This window comes from Chiloscyllium plagiosum, unplaced genomic scaffold (assembly GCF_037043375.1).
Source record: "Chiloscyllium plagiosum isolate Xiang-an unplaced genomic scaffold, Cpla_swu_hap1 HiC_scaffold_53X, whole genome shotgun sequence".
Taxonomy (NCBI): Eukaryota; Metazoa; Chordata; class Chondrichthyes; order Orectolobiformes; family Hemiscylliidae; genus Chiloscyllium; species Chiloscyllium plagiosum.
This window is the reverse complement of record NW_028270191.1, coordinates 7494777-7516928: the sequence shown is the minus strand read 5'-3', so window position 1 is coordinate 7516928 and position 22152 is coordinate 7494777. Positions and strand designations below refer to the sequence as shown.

The 22152-nt window shown below is 47.7% G+C and overlaps 1 protein-coding gene across 1 annotated transcript in view; it reads left to right on the top strand.

Annotated features, from left to right (window-relative positions):
* LOC122543396 (activin receptor type-1B-like) overlaps positions 1–21396 on the top strand; it is a 56758-nt gene extending 35362 nt beyond the window's left edge. Inside the window, exons 2-9 of the mRNA XM_043682096.2 lie at positions 4706–4936; positions 8052–8300; positions 9164–9394; positions 10285–10452; positions 14454–14610; positions 17738–17862; positions 19237–19367; positions 21100–21396. Coding sequence (XP_043538031.1) covers positions 4706–4936; positions 8052–8300; positions 9164–9394; positions 10285–10452; positions 14454–14610; positions 17738–17862; positions 19237–19367; positions 21100–21225 — 1418 coding nt within the window. The 3' untranslated portion in view covers positions 21226–21396. The remainder of the gene's footprint in view (positions 1–4705; positions 4937–8051; positions 8301–9163; positions 9395–10284; positions 10453–14453; positions 14611–17737; positions 17863–19236; positions 19368–21099) is intronic.
* Positions 21397–22152: the final 756 nt, after the last annotated feature.

Genomic DNA, 22152 nt, shown 5'->3' with positions numbered 1-22152 from the left:
TACGTTGGGGTGGGGGCAGCCTTGTTACAAGTTCCTTTCAAATGATGGGATTTGTTTTATTTTTGTTTTTGACATTTGGATTGTTGCCAGCAGCTAGCTCTCGCCATAACCTTGGTGATGGCCTCACAATGTCTTGTTCCCATTAATCATTGAAACCCTACAGTGCAGAAACAGGCCATTTGGCCCAACAAGCCCACACTGAATCAACAAAATCAAAAAGTTACTCTTCAGAGAGTAAGTCCGAGAGCACCTCATGCAAAGGGTGGGTGACCAGAGCATTCACTTGACTACATCTGCTTGGGCACTTGCTGACCTACTTTGGTGCCCACTCCAGTGAGGCTTCAGCTTTTTTTTGAATAAAAAGTTGAAGCCTTGTTTTCAGTTCACTCTTCGATCTCTATCTGGGTTTTGTTCTAACCTGTCTAGTATCCCCGATTTTGTGATTTGCTGGCTGTGCTTTCAGCTTGCCTGGGCCCCATGCTCTGGAATTCCCCCCCCCTGCCTGAGGTGTGGTCTCCTGATGGTTTGAGAGGGATTTTCCACTCCCCAGTGGATACTCTCACAGGAAGGCTGTCCCGACAATCACTCTGCAAAGTGAATCGATGCTCGCTGTTGTTATATTGTGTACATTCCAAAGTTTATAGCCTTTTTCCCACCTTTGCATTTAGTCTCCTAATGCCCTCTTTCTATTTACCTTTTTTCCTCCTGTTTCCAAACTGCCCACGACATTTCTGATTTCTCCCTCTCTGTCTCCTCCAAACGTGTTCAGTTGATCCAGCTAACTGAGGTGTCTCTGCACTTTTGAGGCCTAGTCAACAATTGATCTCAATGTTGCAGTGAGCCCCTTCTTTCTCTCTCCCCACTCTTGCCCTAACTCAATCAGTCAAGCGGGCAGGGGGCACAAATTTAATATGGAAAGGAATTGAAACTGAATTGCTCCTTCCATCTCCTGGCCCATTATTCAGTCCAACTCGCTGTTTCTTCACAAGAATAGAAGAAACAGGCAGGAGTAGGCTGAAACTTGCTTGGCCACCCTGTAATTGCCGGGGATTGGAAGCTAATTTCCAGTTTACTGTTACTGATAATAGTGCTAAGCAAAATAAGACCTCTGAGACATTTATAATTTTTTTTTTAAAAAGTACTTCTGTTCACCAAGTAAACCAAAGATGTTGGATATAAGAGAGAGAGGAAAAAACTGTTTCAAGCAGTGGAAGAAATGAACGACCTTTTCTCCATTCACCTTGAAGATAGGGCACTGTATTGGCAGCATTAAAGAAACCATTCAGCCTATCTGCTCCTCCATTTGATACAATTGTGGTTGATCTTTCACCCCCACCCCTTTTTTTTAAATGTGTTCAACAGTGGAGGAATTCCCCCCCCCCCCCCCCCCACATGTCTCCTGATCTCGGCACTAAACCGAGATATATCCTTATATCCAACATCCTGAGACCTCTTTCCTCCTTCCCATCCCTGTGTTCTAGATAACCCCAGTCAAAGGGCAGCAACCTTTTCAGTACAGACCTGGTCCCAACCTTTCAGAATCGAGTCCTGTCTCAATGAGATCCCTGCTCGTTCTGCTCCACTCCAGAGAATATCAACCCAATTTACTCCGTCTCTCCTTATGGGATCGATTGAGTGAACTTTTGCTGTGCCACCTCCAATTTGAATGTAATCTTGAAATATGAAGACTAAATTTGCACACAACATTCTAGATATGATACCACCAAAGCCCTATATGATTGTAAGCAAGCCTTCCTTTATTTCTATGTGCTCATCCCCTTCGCCTGCCTATGTGGTCATGTGATACGAGGAAGCTAGTGTGACCCCGTTATGTCATGTTTGTGCCCCAGATCGAAGCAAGGTGATTCAATGTAGCTGCAGGAGCAGGATGGAATTTCTGCCTGTCTCTGGAAAACTAACTCCGCCTATCCAGTCTCTCTCTTCACACTGCATCTCTCCAGCCCAGGCAACATACTGGTGAATCTCCTCTGCATCCTCTCCAGTGCAATCCCATCCGTCCTGTAGTGCAGTGACCAGAACTGCACACAGTCCTCCAGCTCTGCTCTAACTAATGTTATCTACAGCCCTATCCTAACCTCCCAGCTCTTGCGTTCCATGTGTTGACTAATAGAGGCAAGTGCGCCATATGCCTCCTGAAAAAGAGAGAGAGAGAGACTGTGTGTGTGTGTGTGTGTGTGTGTGTGTGTGTGTACATACAATCGAAGGGCAAAAAGAGACGAAGCAAGTTTACTGGTAATTACAAAATATGGATTGACAGTTGGAGATGCGAGCATGAAATATTGGATAAAATGATCATGAGCTTTAGTTTAAATGTCAGTTACTGGGCTCGACAGCACAGAAAAGTCCTTTCGGCCCATCGAGTCTACGCTAGTCCAAATCAACCCTCTAGCTATTCTAATTCCATTCTCCGGTACTTGGTCCATAGCCTTGTATGTTTGGACATCGCAAGTGACCCATCAAAGTCCTCCTTCAATGTGCTGAGGGTTTCTGCCTCTCCCACCCTGACCAGGCAGGGAGTTCCAGATTCCTCACCACCCTCTGGGGGAGAAAGGGGTTTCCTCGCGTCCCCTCTTAAACTTCCTGCCCCTTCCCTTAATTCTATGCTGTGGTCGTGCGATATAGTCATGTGGACTTTGTGAATAAGTGGTGATAGGATTGAGTAAATGTGACTTTTTGGAAACAGTCTGTTGAAATGGGCAATACCATTTTGAATGTGTACGTGAATCCCATGTGTGAATTCGGGTTTAAACACACAAACCTGAGCTTTGTGTGTCAGTGGATATCAAGGGTCAACTTGCCCTTTCACCTCCTTAGACAGCTTATCTACTTGCCTGTATTTAGAATTGCCAGCTATAATCTGTGGATTGTAATTGGGAGGGAAATGTTTACAGATGCAAAATTGGCTTAGCCGTAGAAGACCGAGGGTCGAGGGGTGTTTTTCTGACTGGAGATCTGGGACCAGTGGTGCTCTGCAATGATTAATGCTGGAACCTTTTTTGTTTATTGTTGTGGTTCTGTTCACCGAGCTGGAAATTTGTGTTGCAAACGTTTCGTCCCCTGTTTAGGTGACATCCTCAGTGCTTGGGAGCCTCCTGTGAAGCGCTTCTGTGGTGTTTCCTCCGGCAACAAAAAATTTTTTTGCAACAAAAATTTCCAGCTCGGCGAACAGAACCACAACAACGAGCACCCGAGCTACAAATCTTCTCACAAACCTTGAACCTTTGTATATATGTAGGAGGTCTGATTAGTAAGTTTGCAGATGACGTGAAAAATTGATGGAGTTATGGGTGGTGAGGAAGGTTGTCAAAGGATATAGATCAGTTGAAAGTTGGGCAGGGAAATGGCAGGTGGAGTTTAATCCTGACAAGGGTGAGGTGATGCATTTTGGGAGGTCAAATCCAAGGGGAAAGTATACAGTAAAGGGCAGGACCCTTAGGAGCATTGATATCCGGAGGGATCTTGGGGTACAAGCCCACAGCTCCCTGAAAGGGGCAGCACACGTGGGTAAGGTGGTAAAGAGGGCAATACAGCATGTTTACCTTCATCAGGCAGGGCACTGAGTATACAAGGTGGCAGGTCACATTACAGCTGTATAAAACATTACTGAGGCCACATTTGGAGCATTGTGTGCAGCCCTGATAACTTTATCAGGGTCATGGATAGGGTGGGCGACTGGAGTCTTTTTTTTTCCCAGGGTGGAAATGTCAAATACTAGAGGGAGTAGGTTTATGGTTTGGGGCGGGGGGTGAAGTGAAATGAGATGTGCAAGGAAAGCCTTTTACCCAGACCGTAGTAGGTGCCTGGAACACACTGCTTGGGGGGAGGTGGTAAAACCCGATACAATAGCAGCATCGAACAGGCATTTACACAGACACGTGAACAGGTAGAGAATAGAGGGATATGGACCGTGTGCAGGCAGATGGGATTGGCTTAGAATGGCATCATGGTCAGCACAGACATGGGCCGAAGGGCCTGTTCCTGTGCTGTACTGTTCTGTGTTTTTAGTGAGGTGGGAAACAGAGGATTTATCATTGTAAGGCCCAGGCTGATTGAATTTATCTTGTCTGCACGATGAATGGAGTTTGACTTTGGGCCATCTTTTGTTTAACCCTGTGGGTGTGATTGCTGTGGTATTAGGTCCCGTACTCCAATCTGTCTTGTGTCTCCGCGCTAAAGCGAAGCCTCGCTGCATTGCAATCTTGTGTGCTCTGTGCATGCGCAACTTTCAGCTTGCGCCATTTTACCCTGAGCGTGGGGCGGCCCCGGTGTCTATGTCTGGGGAGCTCTGTCTGTAACTGGTGCGTTCCTGGACTGGTATTGAGGACTCTGGAAGTTGGCTGAAATCAGGAAGGGTGCAGGGTGGCCGGTGAGGGGTTGGGGATACCGGAAACGTTTTGATTTTGACTTTGCTTTGTTTTGCTGTAAGAGGAACCATTTGAGTTTTTTTTTGTGGGATCTGGGTGGCTGGCTTTTTTTTTTTAAACCCTCCCCACTCCAATGAGTCCCACAAATGTGCTGCATTGTGATGGCGCCCAATTGTATTGACTGACATGATAATAGCTATTATCCTAAAGTTGGCTTCTCTGCCCTGGATGGGCCTTGAGGCCACTGCAGGTGGGAGCAGAGTCCATTTGATTTCTTTTTCTGTGAGAGTCTAAAAGGCTTCTTTTTTTCTTCTTTCAAGCGTTGAAGTGCTTTTGTAAGGATTGTTTGAAGACAAACCAAACTTGTGAGACAGATGGGGCGTGCCTGGCCTCCCTCTCCCGAATTGGGGGCGTTGAGCACGAGATCAGAGTGTGCGTGCGGCCCCAGGACTTGGTTCCACCTATCTACTGTCGGAATAACAAAGAGTATGTGACTACAATCTGCTGTTACAAAGACTTCTGCAACAACCTGGAGCTACCTCCTCCAGAAGGTAGGTTCCAGGGAAGCTCCCAGTAACTTATTACTGTACCTGCCCTCGCCCCTCTCCTGAGCTCAGGGTTCTGGCGGCCCCCTGCTGCCACCGTCCTCTCTCCCAAGAAATGGCCAGTCCACCCTCGGCACTCCCGATTTGTGAGCTTCCATCACATTTTCCCCAGTCGCGGCTTTCCATACGCTCCTCGGGAGATTGGTACTGCCTTTCCATGCCTGTTTTTGCCTCTATTGTCTGGTTTCAACACTGCCTGCTGGGCAGGTCTTGCCAGCACACAATACCAATGGATTGGTTTAGACTGGGCTAACTATGCCCAGTCTGGTGTGTTCAGCAACTGGGCACTGGGGTTTTGAAGTTAAAAGCTGTTCATGTGCTCTCGTTGCTCCCATGCTGGCACCATCTCTGGTTGTCTAAGCGGTCAGATTTTGGGCTGGGGGTGTTTTGGGGCTATGCATGTTGAGTGAGGTGCCCAATCTATGACCCAGAGCCCCTAAGCAGGAAGCACTGGATTGCAAAACGAGGGCTATAGTTTGTCACTGCTCTGAGGTGTCCTGCCAACTGAAGCCAGGGTCAAATATATCCTGTGCAGTTGAGGGAATGTGTTTGAAGCACTCTAGGGCCCATTGACTTCCAAGCCACACCCAGCCTGCTCTGGTTTTAAAGAAGGCTGTGTCCTATGTCTACCTAGCTCCTCAAAACACTCAACCAAGTTTTGTTATAACTTGCAGAGTGGTATTGGCACATGGGCATTCCTAAATTTCTGTCCAATCGCCTGTTGTTCTGAGACATTTAATTGAGGCCTACCTAGACCTGTATCAGGTTGGTATTTATGCATTATTATCCTTTTTTTTAAAAAGAAAAGACAAGTGAGTTGCTGTCTTGGCCAATTCGTTTTTAAAAATACGTCCCCCCCTCAACGACTGAACGATTTGTGTAACTGTCTCTCGATCTTGCCTCTGTTTGGGAAGGCTGTGCGCAAAATGGTGGCAGTGTTTGCCTACGTGCCAACAGCAAGTGCATTTCAAGGTGGTGCATTGGCCCTGAAATATTGCGGAGGGAGCCTGCTGAGATGTGCGCTAAATGAAGGCGAATTGAGAAAACAAGACCTACTTTGTTTAAAGCATTTCATCTTGCCACTCATCAGGACAGTCTGCGAGAACACCAATTTGAAGGGAAAGCTGACATTCCTCCTGCAGGAGGATGGGAGTTCCGATTGGACTCTGGTCGAGGTGTTTCTATGAAAAAATGCCCCTATTGCTGTTGATTGACAGTTAACAGCCGCACTCTGTTAAACTTTTCATCAGGCAAGTCGATGCTGCTCAGGGCATTATCTTGAAAAAGGAACCAAGAAATGGCTATTGCCCATCTTGAATTTAAACTGGCACAATATGTACTTTTTTTGTGTGTGTGTGTGTCTTTACTTGAGAAAATTGGCCAGATGTTCTCCCCTACTGTTGAGTGCAAACCAACATTCACTGGTCAATTGAGATTCCTACAGTTCCACGTAGGATAATATGGGCTCTATTGGTGATGGTGTAAAAAGGCCCTGAAATATTTGTTCACCATGTAAACCTGGCACTGAAATATGGTGCATAAAAGCCATCTGTTGGATAACCGTTAACCTAATCTGATCGTTTTCTTGTATACCACCCCAAACCCCTGGGCTTAAAGTCTGAAAGGTGCCAAGATGTCTCAAAAGGTTGCATGACACTGTGCAGCAGCAACGTTAGGAGGGGTTTGCCACCAATAGGATGGTGCCACTGAGTGTAGTATGTGAAATTCAGTGCCAGCTATGTGGGCAGTCTGTCCCAAATTACAGACTGACCTATATCAAACAGCGCATCCTAGATGAGACGAGTACTGGCTGCACCCAACCATCTGCACTTGTAAAGTACCCAACGTTAGATGGAGTTCTGCAATTGGACAATATTTGCTGGCTAATCCGGTGTGCGTAAAGCATTATGCTGACAACCCATATCGCAATATTAGTCAAGCTCGTGCATGCGCCAGAAGCTACCTATCCGAATGCAAGGGGCCCACTCTTTGCATAGATAGAGAACGTGGATGTGTACTGCACCTGTTTCAACTCCACAAAATAAATGGCAGCCATTTGCTAGTTCGTGCCTTGTCTCTCCTGAAGTTCGTCGAAGCGTGACTGTTAACTGTCAATTGCCATCAATGAGTGCATTCTCCATGGCAGCAACGTTTTTTTTTAAACCAATCAGAATCTGTTTGCCAACCAACCAGCGCAAACCTTTCAGGCAAAATAAGTGATGTTTCTTCCCCACCCCCTCCCTCCCCGGTGACTAGTTGATAAAGTCGAGGGTGGGGTGCGTGGGGGCACAAGTCGTCCCGTGCCACCACCTCCCTATTTCCTTCAGTTGGATCTACTGCTCCGAAGCCGCCATTTTGTTGTGGTTCCTCTGGGCTTGAGCTGCATGTGCGCAAATGGCAAATTGGTTTGCTGAGGGAATTTTCTCCTTTTTCTGCCCTACAATGATGGTTGGAGGCTGCAATTCTTCAGAAGGGTCGTGCTTGGCATTGTTGACCTTCTGACTGTGGGTATTTACTGGCACTGTACAGCTTCACTGTTGGGTGGGGGGCATCTATGTGCTGTTGGTACCATCATTTTATCCTCTTGAATATCAAGTGGCACCATGGGTTTGAGGGGTAAGTACATGAGGTCAGTGCCATGTTCCTGTGTACCCATCTTTTGGACAGGTGCTTTCAACCTCTCTCACCATACTTCTGGTGGCAAGACCTCCTGGTATTACTCTTGACGTGCAAGGGGTGGGTGGCTGTGAGTGTTTTGTTGATTTTAGGCAGTGCCACAGTCCAAACTGAGGAAACTGGCAGCCAGCCTCCCATGTCACTATCAATGAGTGGCACGATGGAAAGTTGGGGTTGGCATCATTTTCCCAGGACTTGGGTTGTGACTAAACACCGAAGAGTGCCCCCGATGTATGTTTGACAATTTAATTCCACGTTGGTGGGAGCAACGTCCTGTTTGAAGTTGAGAGCTGTGTGAGCGGCCATTTTGACATGTTTGTAACCGCAGACATTTTGATTGAATTAACTGCTGCCTTTTCTCATTGTCTCTTACCCCCAACACCAGGTCCAACAGATGATGCATTTGATGGCTGGGGCCCAGTGGAGTTAGCTGCAGTAATTGCTGGTCCAGTGTTTCTCCTGTGTGTGCTGTTGATGGTGACGGTTTTCCTGTGCCACTACCATCACCAGCGAGCCTACCATGACCGCAACCAATTGGATATGGAGGAGCCGTCCTGCGACCACATGTACGTCTCTGAGGGGAAGTCGTTGAAGGACCTCATGTTCGATATGACCACTTCAGGCTCAGGATCTGGTAGGGCTCAGGGTTGCCGTGTGAACTGAGGGGGTGGCTGGGTGAGGGGACGATATTGGTGGGTGGGCAATGTGTTTGATCAATGACTACCCCTCGCACGCGCCCTCCCCCTCGTTCTGACTGTTGGATTCTCCCCCCCCCTCCCCCGAATGAAGGCACTCTGGTGACCGACTGAATGTCAGAGGTGCGATTGCCACTTTGCCTCACCTCCCCTCCCCTCGCCTCCCCTCCCCTCCCCTCAACATGGCCCACGACCCCTGTTCATGAAGACTCCCACGTGGTGTGTTACTGCTCCACAGCCCCCGTGGTCTCTTCCCCCTCATGAAGGTGCTGACTCTGTGGTCAGAGAGACTCCAAGGATGTGTTCCCTGAGAGCCACCATGGCTGTTGACGTTGCTGTTCTGCACGTGCTCCCACACTCTCCCCCTCTCTGTGTGCAATCACATGGCGGTGATCTGCATCTGGAAAGCCAGCTGATTTTTTTTTTTTCCCTGAGGGCATGTTGCCTGACTGAATTGGTGTCATTTGGGGTATTAACCCAATTCTTTGCCTGCACTTTTGAGGTTCACATCCAAGCTCCCCCTTGGTGCCACTTTGAAGAAGAGCTGGAGAGGTATTTCCAGTCTTCTGGCCAATATTCATCATCACCACCTCCCTCCCCTGGGGGAGAGAAAAGGTCACATTATCTGCGTCTTGTGCCTAGTTTGTGCTTGCAGAGTTGACTTCTCCTATCTGGTTACTGTCAGCACCCTTCAGAAATAGCTCCCCCGTGTGGTGCTGCGTGAGTGTTTCGGCAGCTCCACCCACCAAAATGGCGGCCTGTGGCCTGGGAATCGATGGCCAATGATTTGTTCTCCCTGCAGGCTTGCCGTTGTTCGTGCGCCGGACCATCGCCAGGACCATTGTCCTCCAAGAAATAATCGGCAAAGGCCGCTTTGGCGAAGTGTGGCGTGGGAAATGGCGAGGTGGAGACATTGCCGTCAAAATCTTCTCCTCCCGGGAAGAGCGTTCGTGGTTCAGGGAGGCAGAGATCTACCAGACTGTCATGTTACGCCATGAAAATATTTTGGGATTCATCGCTGCAGACAATAAAGGTATGGCAGCCATTTTGTTTGGCATGGTGTTCCTGGCTGAATGGCCATCTTGTGTGTAGTGTCAACCTCCTAAAGGGGTAACACTGCTACCCCAAATGGAACGGAGCGGCTGATCTTGAGATCCACGGCATTGCCACTGCCTTGGCACTCTGAAGTGCTAGCTGGCATTCAGTGTCTTTGGGATATTCTCAAGCTGCCATTTTGACAGAGGAGTGGTGGGTGGGGGAGCGGGGTCATGCGACCAGTTCCATTTTGTTCAGTGGATCCAACTAATGTCTCAACAAATAATGCGATTCAATTATCGTCCGAGCACGCAAGTTTTAAACAAAAGCGGTGACTTGCGCTGTTCCCACGCCTCTCCCTAAAACAGCAAAATCTTTCGCTAAAAGAAAGATTACCTGACCAGAATTTGAAAGTGTGCCACATCCCAGCATATTTGGGAAGAGTGACTGAAATCGTGGTCCAATAAGTGTGTCTTTTATAAGTGAATAGGTGTCTTAAACGGAGAACGGAGAATTTTTTTCTTAAAGGGAAGGCATTCCAGCGTGAGGGCCTTCCGGAACCTGGGGCCTTGGCATCGGAGACAGCGAGTCAAAATTCAGGAGGTTTGGGCCTATCTGACACCCGGCTGACCACTCCGGTTTGGCCAATGTGTTTTGACGGCCCAATACAGGAGGAAGAAAGGATGAGAAGTATTTTGGTTGGGAGATGTATGGAGCAGGAATACTGTTCCCTTGCTGTCACTCCCATGATTAATGTGGTTGTTCTGAATTGGGAATGTTTTGCCTCAGTTGCTACGAAGAGCCCTCCCTTTCTTGTGTCAGTTTTATTTTTAAGTTGTGTTGCTTTCGTTGTAACTTTTTTGTCCCCCAACTGTGTTTGCAATCCAGATAATGGGACGTGGACTCAGCTGTGGTTGGTGTCTGACTACCATGAGCACGGTTCCCTCTTCGACTACCTGAACAGGTATACAGTCACTGTCGATGGCCTGATCAAGTTGGCGCTCTCTGCCGTCAGCGGGTTGGCGCACCTGCATATGGAGATTGTGGGCACTCAGGGTAAGGCAAGATTGTGGTGTCCTTTCCTATTTGGAAAGTTGCTAGTGCTATATTGCAGCCCCCACTTATTCTGTGTGATCTATCTTCGGTCTGATCTGCCTGTACTGCATACAAAGCAAAGCTCTTCATTGTACTTGGGTGCATGTGACAATAATAAATCCAAATCCAATCAAAAGCAAGGAACACTCCCTTTCTTGTATCTGTTTTATCTTGTGACTGAACGTGCTTAACCACTGCTTTCCCATAACCCTGTGTGCCTCTGGTCAGCAGCAAATCTATCACTCTACCCTTTTTCTGTTGACCAAACCCCAAGATTCAGCCCTGTGGTAGAGAATTTGAAAGATTCCCCAGCCTGAATAAAAGAATTTCTTATGTCAGACCGAATTGGCATCTCCTTTTTTTTTTTTTCTTTTCGTCCCCACCCATCTTGAAATTTTGCCCCCCCTGTTTTGAGACCGAGATTTGTTCGGTATGGTTAGCAGGTGACTGGTCAGTGGCATCGCAGCGAGCTGAACGTTGGAATTACTCCCCCTGGAGATGTAAGGGAAGTGGGCACTTTTTTTTTTCCTCTCCCGCTGGGTTCCGCAGATTACCCGTGCGCAGTTGGACAGCAAAGGGTGACAGCAGGCCGGAAAGTTAATTCTCCCAAAAAAGAGAACCTGTTGAACTGCCCTCGATCTGAGGGAGGGCACAGGAAGAGGGCCGCGCCACTCTGCAAAGAAACCATTCCAACCCCAGCCTGTGTGACTAACGGGCGAGCTGGATGAGCAACTTTTCTGGCCACAGATTTAAGCCCTCTGCAAATCGAGGGATTAAATTCTCTACCACTCCCTCCTGCACAGGAATGCAATTGCACAACAGGAAGCATTCACTCTCTCTCTCTCTCTCTCAAGCTGCTTTGCCTTGAGGTAGTTCAAATGTGGGAACTTGGTTGCATAGGAAATCACGTTTTGAGGGAAGGCTAGACTTGAACACTGTGCGAAAGGGGGTATGGAGTTAAGTTGAAGGTGGGTTGTGAGGAGGCTCATGGTAGCACCCTGTGTCTGTGCTAACCATTCAGGACTCCCCCCAGCATTGTCCTAGAGCTGTGTGGAAGTGGTACCCACTGTAAACATCAACTCCACTGAGTCTCTGCCTGAAAGTGGCGCAAATGGTTCTGCAGGAATTGTGAAACCCATATTGATACTATATCGGGGCATTGGTTCAAAGCCCAGCATGGCAGCTGGCGGAACTTAAATGCCATTCTGAAATCTGTTTTGAAGCCAGATGGTGGTGACCACCGTCAATTTTTATTGTTGGAAGAATGGAAGAACCCCAAATGGGTTCACTGATGCCGTTGAGGGAGAGAGGTCTGCCATCCTTGCCCTGGTTTGGCCCGTGTGTTGCCAGACTGAGAGTCCATGTCGGTCAGCCATGTTGCTGTGGGTCTGGATCCACATCTCTCTCTTTAACCCTCTAACTCTTGTCCTTGCTTTCAAATCCTCCCATCATCTCAAACCACTCGGATCTCCACTCTTGTACCTTTGGGATGTACAGGAGGATAGAAGGTGATCGCTTCACCACTGAAGTCAAAAAAAACTACAGTCTGTTACGCTATAACGTGGTAGTTACGTTCTTGTGTGACCTAGGGTTCGAGAAAATCGCAATAGAAGTAACGCGGCCTCGGGGGGGGGAAACCGGGTTAGGGGCAACACCAAAAATATCAGTTAAATTCCGACATGCTTTGCAAGAGCAATACTATGTTCTCTGCTGGAAGCTCCTCTGATGGTTCAAAGTTTTTAAAATCATGAAGTTACTGCCAAACTGCATTCAAGCAGGCCTTACTGACATCACCCCAGGTCTCCACAATGATGTCAATGGCGTTCTTAATGTTAAAGCTCTTCCAACATTGAACAGCACTGTCCTCATTATAGTTTATGCCTTTCTTGAAAAAAAAACGTTCGCCAATCGTGTTACAGCCAAATTGCGTTGCCAAAATGCACATTATTGGTACCTCTATGACCAAGCTCCCTTGTCCTGTTATTCTCCACCAAGCCACGTGAGGTCCTGTCTGAAAGCCGCCATGTTGTTGGTCCCTGCATTCTCCGTCGTTATGGTTTTGCTGTAACCTGGGTAATGGCGGTCTGGGATTGAGTGTGCAATTGTCTTTTGCAGCCCAGTGGAAGTGCTTAGTGTTTAGCCAAGTACATGGTGGCTGTGGTGTGACGAGGTCACGGGCATCGGTGGGATTCTCTTCAGCATATCACAGAATCCCTAGAGTGTGGAAACGGGCCACTCGGCCCAACAGGTCCGCACTGACCCTCCGAACGGCAACACACCCAGACCCCATCCCCTCTCTTTTCCCTGTAACCCTTCATTTCCCATGGCTAACGTATCTGGCCTGCACATCCCTGAACACCCGTATGCCCAATCTTGTGGGACTGTGGGAGGAAATGGGAGCATCCAGAGGAAACCCACACAGACACTGGGAGAGCGTGCAAATTTCACACACAACGTTGTTGTCCAGGTAATTGTGGGTGACACAGTGGTTAGCACTGCCGTCTCACAGCATCAGAGTCCCAGGTTCGATTCCAGCCTCGGGCAACTGACTCTGTGGAGTTTGCACGTTCTCCCCGTGTCTGTGTGGGTTTCTTCTGGGTGCTCCGGTTTCCTCCCACAGTCCAAAGATGTGCAGGTTAGGGTGATGCAGCCACTGATTCCATTCAGTCGGTGATCCCTACAAAGCACCCACCCGAACTGTCTGGTTATCCCGATGTCTCGGATCTGTAATCCACCATGTGATGGAGCCTTGTTCGTGGGGGGAGTTCCCACCGTTCCACCATCCGTTATTGTTGCACAAGTGTTTTCCGCTTTGGCTCCACGACCCGCTCCAACGTTCTGTGCCATTCACCTGAGATATCGCCTCCCCAGTACCATGCCAGGGATTCTGTCTCAATTGGAGGAGGGAACCTTCTGCTCAATGTTACCGCCCTCCAATCAACAGGACCCGTCACGATGGAGAGAAAGCAACAGGAAGAGTATGCACCGAGCCCCCAAACTGCAAGCTCCCGAGTGGCAAATGAGACCCCTGCCAGGGAGTGCCAATGGCAATAGACAGGGTGCTGCCTTGAGCCAAGACTTGGGTTGGTGCAGAGGGTGGATGTCAGGGCAAGTTGCGCATGCCTTGGCGTGTTGGCAAAGGATGTGATGGATCAGTGTTAGGGTTTGTCTGGGGTGCCTTGAGCTGCTGTGGTAACGCAAATGTCTATCTGTACGTCAGTTCCCATCTGGAGCAATGGAGAGTGATGCTGGAGGCTCCAATGTAGCTGAGCTGGTATGGTCTCCCACTCTTACTGCCCCCTTTTGGAACATGTGGGGCCTCCACTACTTTGTGTGTCTAAATGCACCTTCCTTGTCCATCAGGTCCTGGAGCAGAGCTTGAACTTCCAGCTCCGAGGTGGGGGCACTACCCACTGTCACACTGTGGTTAGCACTGCTGCCTCACAGCGCCAGAGACCCAGGTTCAATTCCCGCCTCCAGGCAACTCTGTGGAGTTTGCACATCCTCCCCGTGTCTGCGTGGGTTTCCTCCGGGTGCTCCGGTTTCCTCCCACAGTCACAAAGATGTGCAGGTCAGGTGAATTGGCCATGGGAAATTGTCTGTAGTGTTGGGTGAAGGGGTGGATGTAGGGGAGTGGGTCTGGGTGGGTTGTGCTTCAGCGGGTCGGTGTGGACTTGTTGGGCCGAAGGGCCTATTTCCACACTAAGTAATCAAATCTAATCTTAAAAACCTCCTAGGGATGTTCAGGGGTGTTTATTGGCTTGAGGCATTTTCTTTTGGGGAAAAAAAGACGCAATTGGAAATGCCCAGCAACATTGGAGAGCAATGCATTTTTAAAAATCTTTTATGCAAAAGAAATCACTGGGCAGAGTTATTTCCACTGGGTCCCACTGAGTGTGTTGATTTGTGGGGTTTTTTTTCTGTCGTGTGTGTGATCCCATGTTTACCTTGTGTCCTTGCAGGCAAGCCTGGCATTGCCCACCGAGACCTGAAGAGCAAAAACATCTTGGTGAAGAAGAATGGCACATGCGCGATTGCTGACCTGGGCCTCGCTGTCAGGCATGACTCGCTGACTGACACCATCGACATTGCCCCCAATCAGAGAGTGGGCACAAAACGGTACCAGCTCCTTCACCTCCCTCCCACTTCCATTTTGAATTTGCTCCACCATCCAACTCCATCCCCTGTTCCCACTTTCCCATATCCTTTTGAACCCTTTAGCCCCAATAATAATATCTAACTCCTTCTTTTGAAAATATGCTTTGGCCTCCTGCTTTCTGTGATGGAGAGGTCCACCCGTGCTGTCTTTGAGTGAAGAGATTTTGCATTGCATGCATTGGTCTCTGGCCTTTCGTTCTGATGGAAGGTGAGAAGGCTGTGGGTTTGAAAATCGATTTGTCTGTCAGGGACAAAGTAAACTTCAACCGATTTTTGAGTCATTTGAATGCAGTCTGGAGTCCAGGAGATGAAAACTCTCCTGTTCAGCGTGGGATTTTGTGTTGAAGGTTTGGACTAGATTGTTCTGTAGCCAGATGTGTTCAATTCCTCTGGCATTTCTTTGTTCCCGGTTACAATTTCCCTAGCTCCTGACTGTGTAAGGAACCTATGTTGAGCCCTTGCTCGTTCTTTAGTCTACATGTACTTATAGAAGTTTTTATAGTTACTATGTTTCCTGCAATTTTACTTGTACTTTCTTTCTTTCCCTCTCGTTCAAATGTTTTGCCTTTTGCTGAATCCCAAAATGCTCCCAATCCTAAGGCTTGTTGCTTTTCTTTTCTGGAACTGTTACATGTCTCTTTTTGAATCTGGTAATATCCCTGATTTTCTTTTCTAAACCATAGTTTAGTCGCGTATCTTTTTTATATTTAGTAAGGTTAATAAACCTTGTGCTCACATACTCGTAGTTCCCCTCGTGTAGTTGCCGGAGTAATGCCCTTCTGGGGAGAGAAATCTGCCATCCTTCTCTGGACTGGCCCACATGTGACACCAGAACCTTCTCTTTTTTTTTTTTTTTCCCCTGCCCGCCCAACCAAAGTGGTTGACTCTTGCCAGACATTTCACAGGGAAGTCCAGTCCCTCATGCCAAGGATGCCATGTTTGCTGCCCCTGATAACCGCATCCAAGGAACAGACCACTGGTGGAGGTGTAAGGATAACTTAGTGGAATAACCATTCTGCCGACCAGAAAAGACTCAACAGGTTGCTGTTCTGCTCCCCAATGAGGGGTGACTGGAGCGATGACGATTAGGATGTTTTGATAGGCTGGATGACTGGGAGAAGGCAGAGGGTGGGGGGTGAAAGGGTTTTTTTTTCTTCAGAATGGCAGCCAGTGACTGGTGGAGTTCCACAAGGGTCACTGTTGAGACCACAGCTATTTACGTTTTTATATATATATCTCCTAGCTCATCCAATGTGGGAAAGGGTGTTACGACATGGGGTAAACCCCTGTGCTAATTTAAGCCAGACACGCACGCAAGCTCACCTTGCACTGTAATCTGTTAAATTGAGTGTCAAAAAACTATGCCGGATATCACAGTTTAGAGAAAAAAAACTAAACTTTATTCTTAAAGTCCAAAAGAAGACATTGGGCAACAACTATTTACAACCCCTTTCTCTTTAAACCTATCTTTTACCTCCCACTCTACAATACTCGTCTGACTTTTTTAAAAAAAAAACTCAATTAAGATTTACAGAAAAAAATCACGTTTCAAAACCAGCCAGCTTTGCTGATATTTCTTTGTAGATTTTCCTCTGGGTCATCTTTGGTCGTCTTCTGCTGCAGACTTTTTTTCTTATGGACAGGTACCTTTCCAGAGAGCTATTCTGCTGGCAGTCTGTTGGTGCTTGGCTGTTCTTTGCTATTCTCCCCAGCTTTCAAAATACCTGATTTTATATACCCCGAAACATCAGACAGTCTCATTAGTTTGATGTCATCAAAACATTAAAATTCAAATTCGATTGGTTTTTGGTATCTTGGGGCATAATTTAAACTGGCCGAATTCAAATTTGTGTACCATGGCAACGCAACTCCAGCTATTTGCTTCACAACCAAATGTTACATTTTGAAATTGGTCAGCGCATTGCTTTCAGTCAGCTTTCATTATCCCTTAAAGGTACAGTACACAATGAGACCTTCATAACAGCTAGGACAAATAGAGATGTGGAGTATTCCCTAAATAGGGAAAGGCTTTGGAAATGTGAAGCACAAAGGGATTTGGGAACCATAGTACAGGATTGTCTTCAGGTTAATGTGCAGGATCAGTTGGCAGTTAGGAAGGCAAATGCAATGTTAGCGTTTGTTGTGAGGGGGCTAGAATACAAGAGCAGGGATGTACTGCTGAGGTTGTTAAGCACTGGTCAGACCGCATTTGGGATATTGTGAGCAGTTTTGGGCCCTGCATCGAAGGAAGGATGTGCTGGCCTTGGAGGGGGGGAGGTCCAGAAGGATCCTTCTGGGGATGAAGGGCTTGTCATAGGAGGAGGGGTTGAGGTCTGCACTTGGAGTTTAGAAGGATGAGGGGGAATCTGATTGAAACCTACAGAATACTGAGGCCTGGATAGAGCAGACGTGGCGATGCCATTTCCACTGGAGACTAGGACCTAAGGGAACAGCCTCCGAAGTGATGACCCTTCAGAACTGAGATGAAGTGTCATTATGTGGAGGGGGTGGACAGAATTTAACAATCACCTGACGTCTGTTTATAGTCTAAAGTCTTTGGAAGTACTAGCTTTCAGTAGCAGCAATGCTACAAAGGTTTGTATTTCCAAATAAATCTGTTGGACTATAACCTGGAGTCGGGTGATTTTTAATTTTGAGATGAGATGGAATTTCTTCAGCCAGAGGGCGGTGAATCTGTGGAAGTCATTGCTTCAGAGGGCTGTGGAGGCCAAGTCATTGAGCGTCTTTAAGATGGAGATGGATCGGTTCTTGATTAGTAAAGGGATCAAGGATTACAAGGAGAAGGCAGGAGAATGGGGTTGAGAAACATAACAGCCATGATTGACTGGCGAGCAGACTCAATGGGCTGAATGGCCTAGTTCTTACGGTCTGATGTGGAGAGGATGTGTCAACGTGCAGGTGAGCACCAATGTTGGAGCCCAGTTCCAAACTTGGTCAAGGGTATCCTCCTTCAGAAAGACCAAGCTGTTTTAGCTTGACGTTAGCCTTTTTTTTTTGTCTCTCTTTTTTAATCTCTTTCTGTTCTCTTTTTAAGAGTCTGTGTCTCTTTTTTGTTTTCTTTTTGAAGCTACATGGCCCCTGAGGTACTGGACGAGACGATCAATATGCAACACTTCGATTCCTTCAAGTGCGCCGACATTTACGCCCTGGGGCTGGTGTATTGGGAGATTGCTCGAAGATGCTCTGCCGGAGGTACTGAGCTTCTACCAGACCTTGTTGTTCCTCTTCACAGTGTGTGTGTGCCCAGCCTCACTGGGTGCTCTGGTATCTGTGCTGTGAGCTCCTGGCCTCACGCTGTTGCGGCTTTGTTCAATGTGAATCGAGTATCCTGGCCCAAATTTTCACTTTTGAAGCACTGGAAAAGGCGTCTCAAGCCTGTCCTGTCCTTCTATTGGATCACAACTGATCTGTATCTCCCCACCTCTGTTCAGTAACCCTTTATCCCCTTTTTTTACTGCAGCAGAATTGTATCCGAGCAGCGTGTGGTTCCTTTTGTTTTTCACCTTTTCCCCTCGTTCCCGCCTTCATAACTGGCGTTTCTGGCTGGAATGAAGTTGCCAACCCTTCAGGGATTGGAGATTAACCTCCAGATTTTGCTGGGAGCGGATATTCAGGAGTAAAATTTATTGGGGCGTTGAAAATACATTTTTTTAAAAAAAAAAGCTAGTCACGCGCAGCGCAAAAACGGACCCTTTGATCCAACCCGTCCATACCAGATATCCTAACATAATCTAGTCCCATTTGCCAGCACTCGGCCCATATCCCTCCAAACCCTTCCTATTCATATACCCATCCAGATGCCTTTTAAATGTTGTAATTGTGCCAGCCTCCACCACTTCCCCTGGCAGCTCATTCCATACACACACCACCCTCTGCGTGAAAACGTTGCTTCTTAGCACCCTTTTTAAAATCCTCCTTCCCCCCCCCCCCCCACCCCCCCCCACCCGTACCTTAAACCTGTGTCCTCTCATTTTAGACTCCAGTACCCTGGGGAAAAGCCCTTGACTATTCACTCTATCCATGCCCCTCGTGATTTTATAAATCTCTATAAGGGCATCCCTATATGAAAACATTCAGTGCAGGGATTGGGGTTGTTGAGATGGTGGGACAGGCATGATTTAATCTGATTGGGTTCACCTCTGGGAGGCAGATAGTCGAGGAGGTGGATCGACTACAGGCCAGGGTGGTCTGAGGTGGCCAGTCATGTGAGCAAACCTCTGGGAATCTGGCCAACCAGAGTTGGCGACCCGAGCTGGGGGATGGAACAGATGGGGCACCATGATGGCTGCAAAGGTGGCCATTTTCTGTCTTGGTGCGCGCTTTTTTCCTTCACTGAACGCGCTCTCTGTTGCCGAGGTGGCATTTTTCCAAATTTTGATGGCTGACTGGGGCTTTGTTGCCCTTGCTGGCAAAAATTGACCTTGTTTATGTTCCTTGGCAGAATGTTGGTGCTTATAAGTTGTCTTTTCATTTCCTTAATTCTTTCAAATTCTATTAAGATAGTGAACTATTGGAAAAGAGAGAGCATTTGGAGTTTGACAGGATGTTTTAACATTTTACTCCTAGGAATCCATGAGGATTATCAGCTGCCGTACTTTGACCTCGTGCCCTCTGACCCCTCCATAGAGGAAATGAGGAAGGTCGTTTGTGAACAGAACCTGAGGCCAAATGTTCCCACTATTTGGCATACTAATGAGGTAACTGTGGAATTGAATGTAGGAGTAGGCCCTTCCCCTCCTGTTCCGCCATTCATTGAGATCATGGCTGATCTGTGGCTTAACTGCATAGACCTCCATCAGGACGGCACAGTGGCTCAGTGGTTAGCACTGCTGCCTCACAGCACCAGGGCCCCGGGTTCGGTCCCAATCTCTGGTGACTGTGACTGTCTGTGTGGAGTTTGCACATTCACCCAGTGTCTGCGTGGGTTTCCTCTGGGTGCTGTGGTTCCCTCCCACAGTCCAAAGATGTGGAAGTTCGGGTGGATTGGCCTTGCTAAATTGTCCCATAGTACCCAGGGATGTGCAGGTTAGGGTGGATTGGCCATACTAAATTGTCCCATAGTGCCCAGGGATGTGCAGGTTAGGGTGGATTGGCCCCCATAGTGTACAAGGATATGCAGGCTAGGTGGGTTGGCCATGGGAAATGCAGAGTTACAGGGAATGGGATGGGTCTGGGTGGGATGCTCTTTGGAGGATTGGTGTGGACTTGATGGGCCAGATGGTCTGTTTCCACACTGAATTCGATGATGCCTGCCTTTAGCCTATATCCCTTTTAAGACCTTTCTTCGATTAACAAAAATTTATCTGTCTGCAATTTTTAGAATTAGCAAATGACCCTTTTAGATGTGTGGTGGTGCAGAGCTTCAATATCGCTGACGAGCGAGACAGGCTGCTGAAGCTCTTGCGATTCTGTCGAGCGTCAAAATGGAAGCATACCAAATCTTTAAAGGGAACAACAATTGAGAGCAGAATGGGAAGTGAGGTTGGCAAGTGGCCTCTACAAGGGAGAATGCCCCTGGGAATGACTGCGCCCCCACCCCACCTAACTTTTTTTTTTCTTTCGTTAAGAAAGCTCTGCTGCTGGGAGGGAGCTGTGGGTATTCCTTTACATAGCCTGGAGGGCCAAATGCCACTCACTGACGAGGCAGGAATTATTGCCTCACAGCAACAGGACGGTGCCTCCGGAGAATGGCTCTTTGGATATGTAATGCGGTAATCGTGGAGGTGATGGCCTAGTGGTATTATCGCTAGGCCATTAATCCACAGACCCAGGTCATGTTCTGGGGATCTGGATTCGAATCCTCCTCGAGTGGAGTTTGAATTCACTGAAAATCTGGAATTCTCAGTCTAATGACGACAAATCCGTTGTTCGAAAAACCCATCTGGGTTCATCTAATGTCCTTCAGGGAAGGAAACTGCCATCCTTACCTGGTCTGGCCTACATGTGACTCCAGACCCACAGCCAATGTGGCTGACTCTTAACTGCCCTGAGGGATGGGGCAATAGATTCTGGTGGAGTCAACGATGCCCACGTTCTGTGAATGAGTTTTTGTGCTGTCTCCAGTGTGCACATAAGCATTGCGGTCAGTGTTGTCTTCTGCCTGTCCCCCCCCCTCGTGTATGTGAAAGGTACCTGTGGCAGTATTTCAAAGAGAAGCAGGGAAGTTTTCCCCAGTGTCCTAACCGATATTTATCCTCTGGCTATTGTCACAAAGAACAGAAGAGCTCCTGTGACTCCTCTCCACTGTCTGTTTCTCCCACCCCTATTGACCTATCCTTCAGAAGTTTGATGTTGTACTGCTTGAGGAATCTAGGCTCTTTCTACTGCTGATATGGAGGGTCCTCTGAGGTTGAGGGAGCGGGAGGGTCACCTCTGGCCTCATACATGAATAATAACCGTGCCTCACCTGTGTGTCTCTCTGCCCGCCAGGCATTACGAGTCATGACCAAGATCATGCGGGAGTGTTGGTACGCCAATGGGGCTGCCAGGTTGACAGCTCTCCGCATCAAGAAAGCATTGTCACAGCTAAGCATTCAAGAGGATGTGAAGATCTAAGTAAGGCGAGGGGGAGAGAGAGAGAAAATGTGTCTGAACGAAGCAGGGAAGCATGGCATTGTGGACGCTAACCTACACCACCTGCCACTTTAGCTGCAGAGCAACGTCTACCTCAGTACACAGAGCCAATCCTGCAGACGTGTTGACTGTTGTATTTGGGGTAAAGGGGGAGGGGTGTCGGGAGGGAATGCAACAGGGTGGTGGGTGGGGGGGGGGGGGGGTGGGGAGAGAAGGGTGTGATTTTTGAGGCAAGCAGAAGCCAAACTTGACTACAGTAAGTATTATGGATAATTTTAACAGCAAATTACCACTTTCCATAATTTGGAATGAACAAGAGGGGCTTCCTGGCAACAGTGAAGCTTGGAACAGCTTGTGATTTTTAAGAATTGGTAACTGCGTGTTTGTTTTTCAACAAACAATGACTATATTTGACTTGTTTTGAAATTGCAATGTGCTCCTTAACCAACCCCCCCACCCCCAACCCCTTGAGTTGTGATATCTCTTTTAAATTTTGTTTTAGGGATTTTTTTGGTTGTTTTTACTGCCTTTGTTTTTTAAAAGGTCTGCATTAGAAGTGGAGAAGACTGTCCTCAGTTGTTTTTTATTGTTGTATGAAAGAATTTAAATAGTCAGGTAGAAGGAACAGGAGAAGCGATTTATTGAGATGTGTTCTCTGATCCTTCATCTTAAGAAACAGGTTTTCTGATTATTGCATGAGACAAGTTGACGTATCGGAGATCTACATCTTTTCATCTTCAGTGTAGCCTGACTGACCTGAGTGTATCCCTCCATGATGCATCCTTTTCAACTCTTCAAATGGGTGTTACCCATTCAATGGTTCCTGATGGTAGAATCTGCTACCACTGCACTCATGGTGCTTTCAAGGGGAAGCTCCCAGGATTGGGGGGTGGGTGGACAACAGTACAT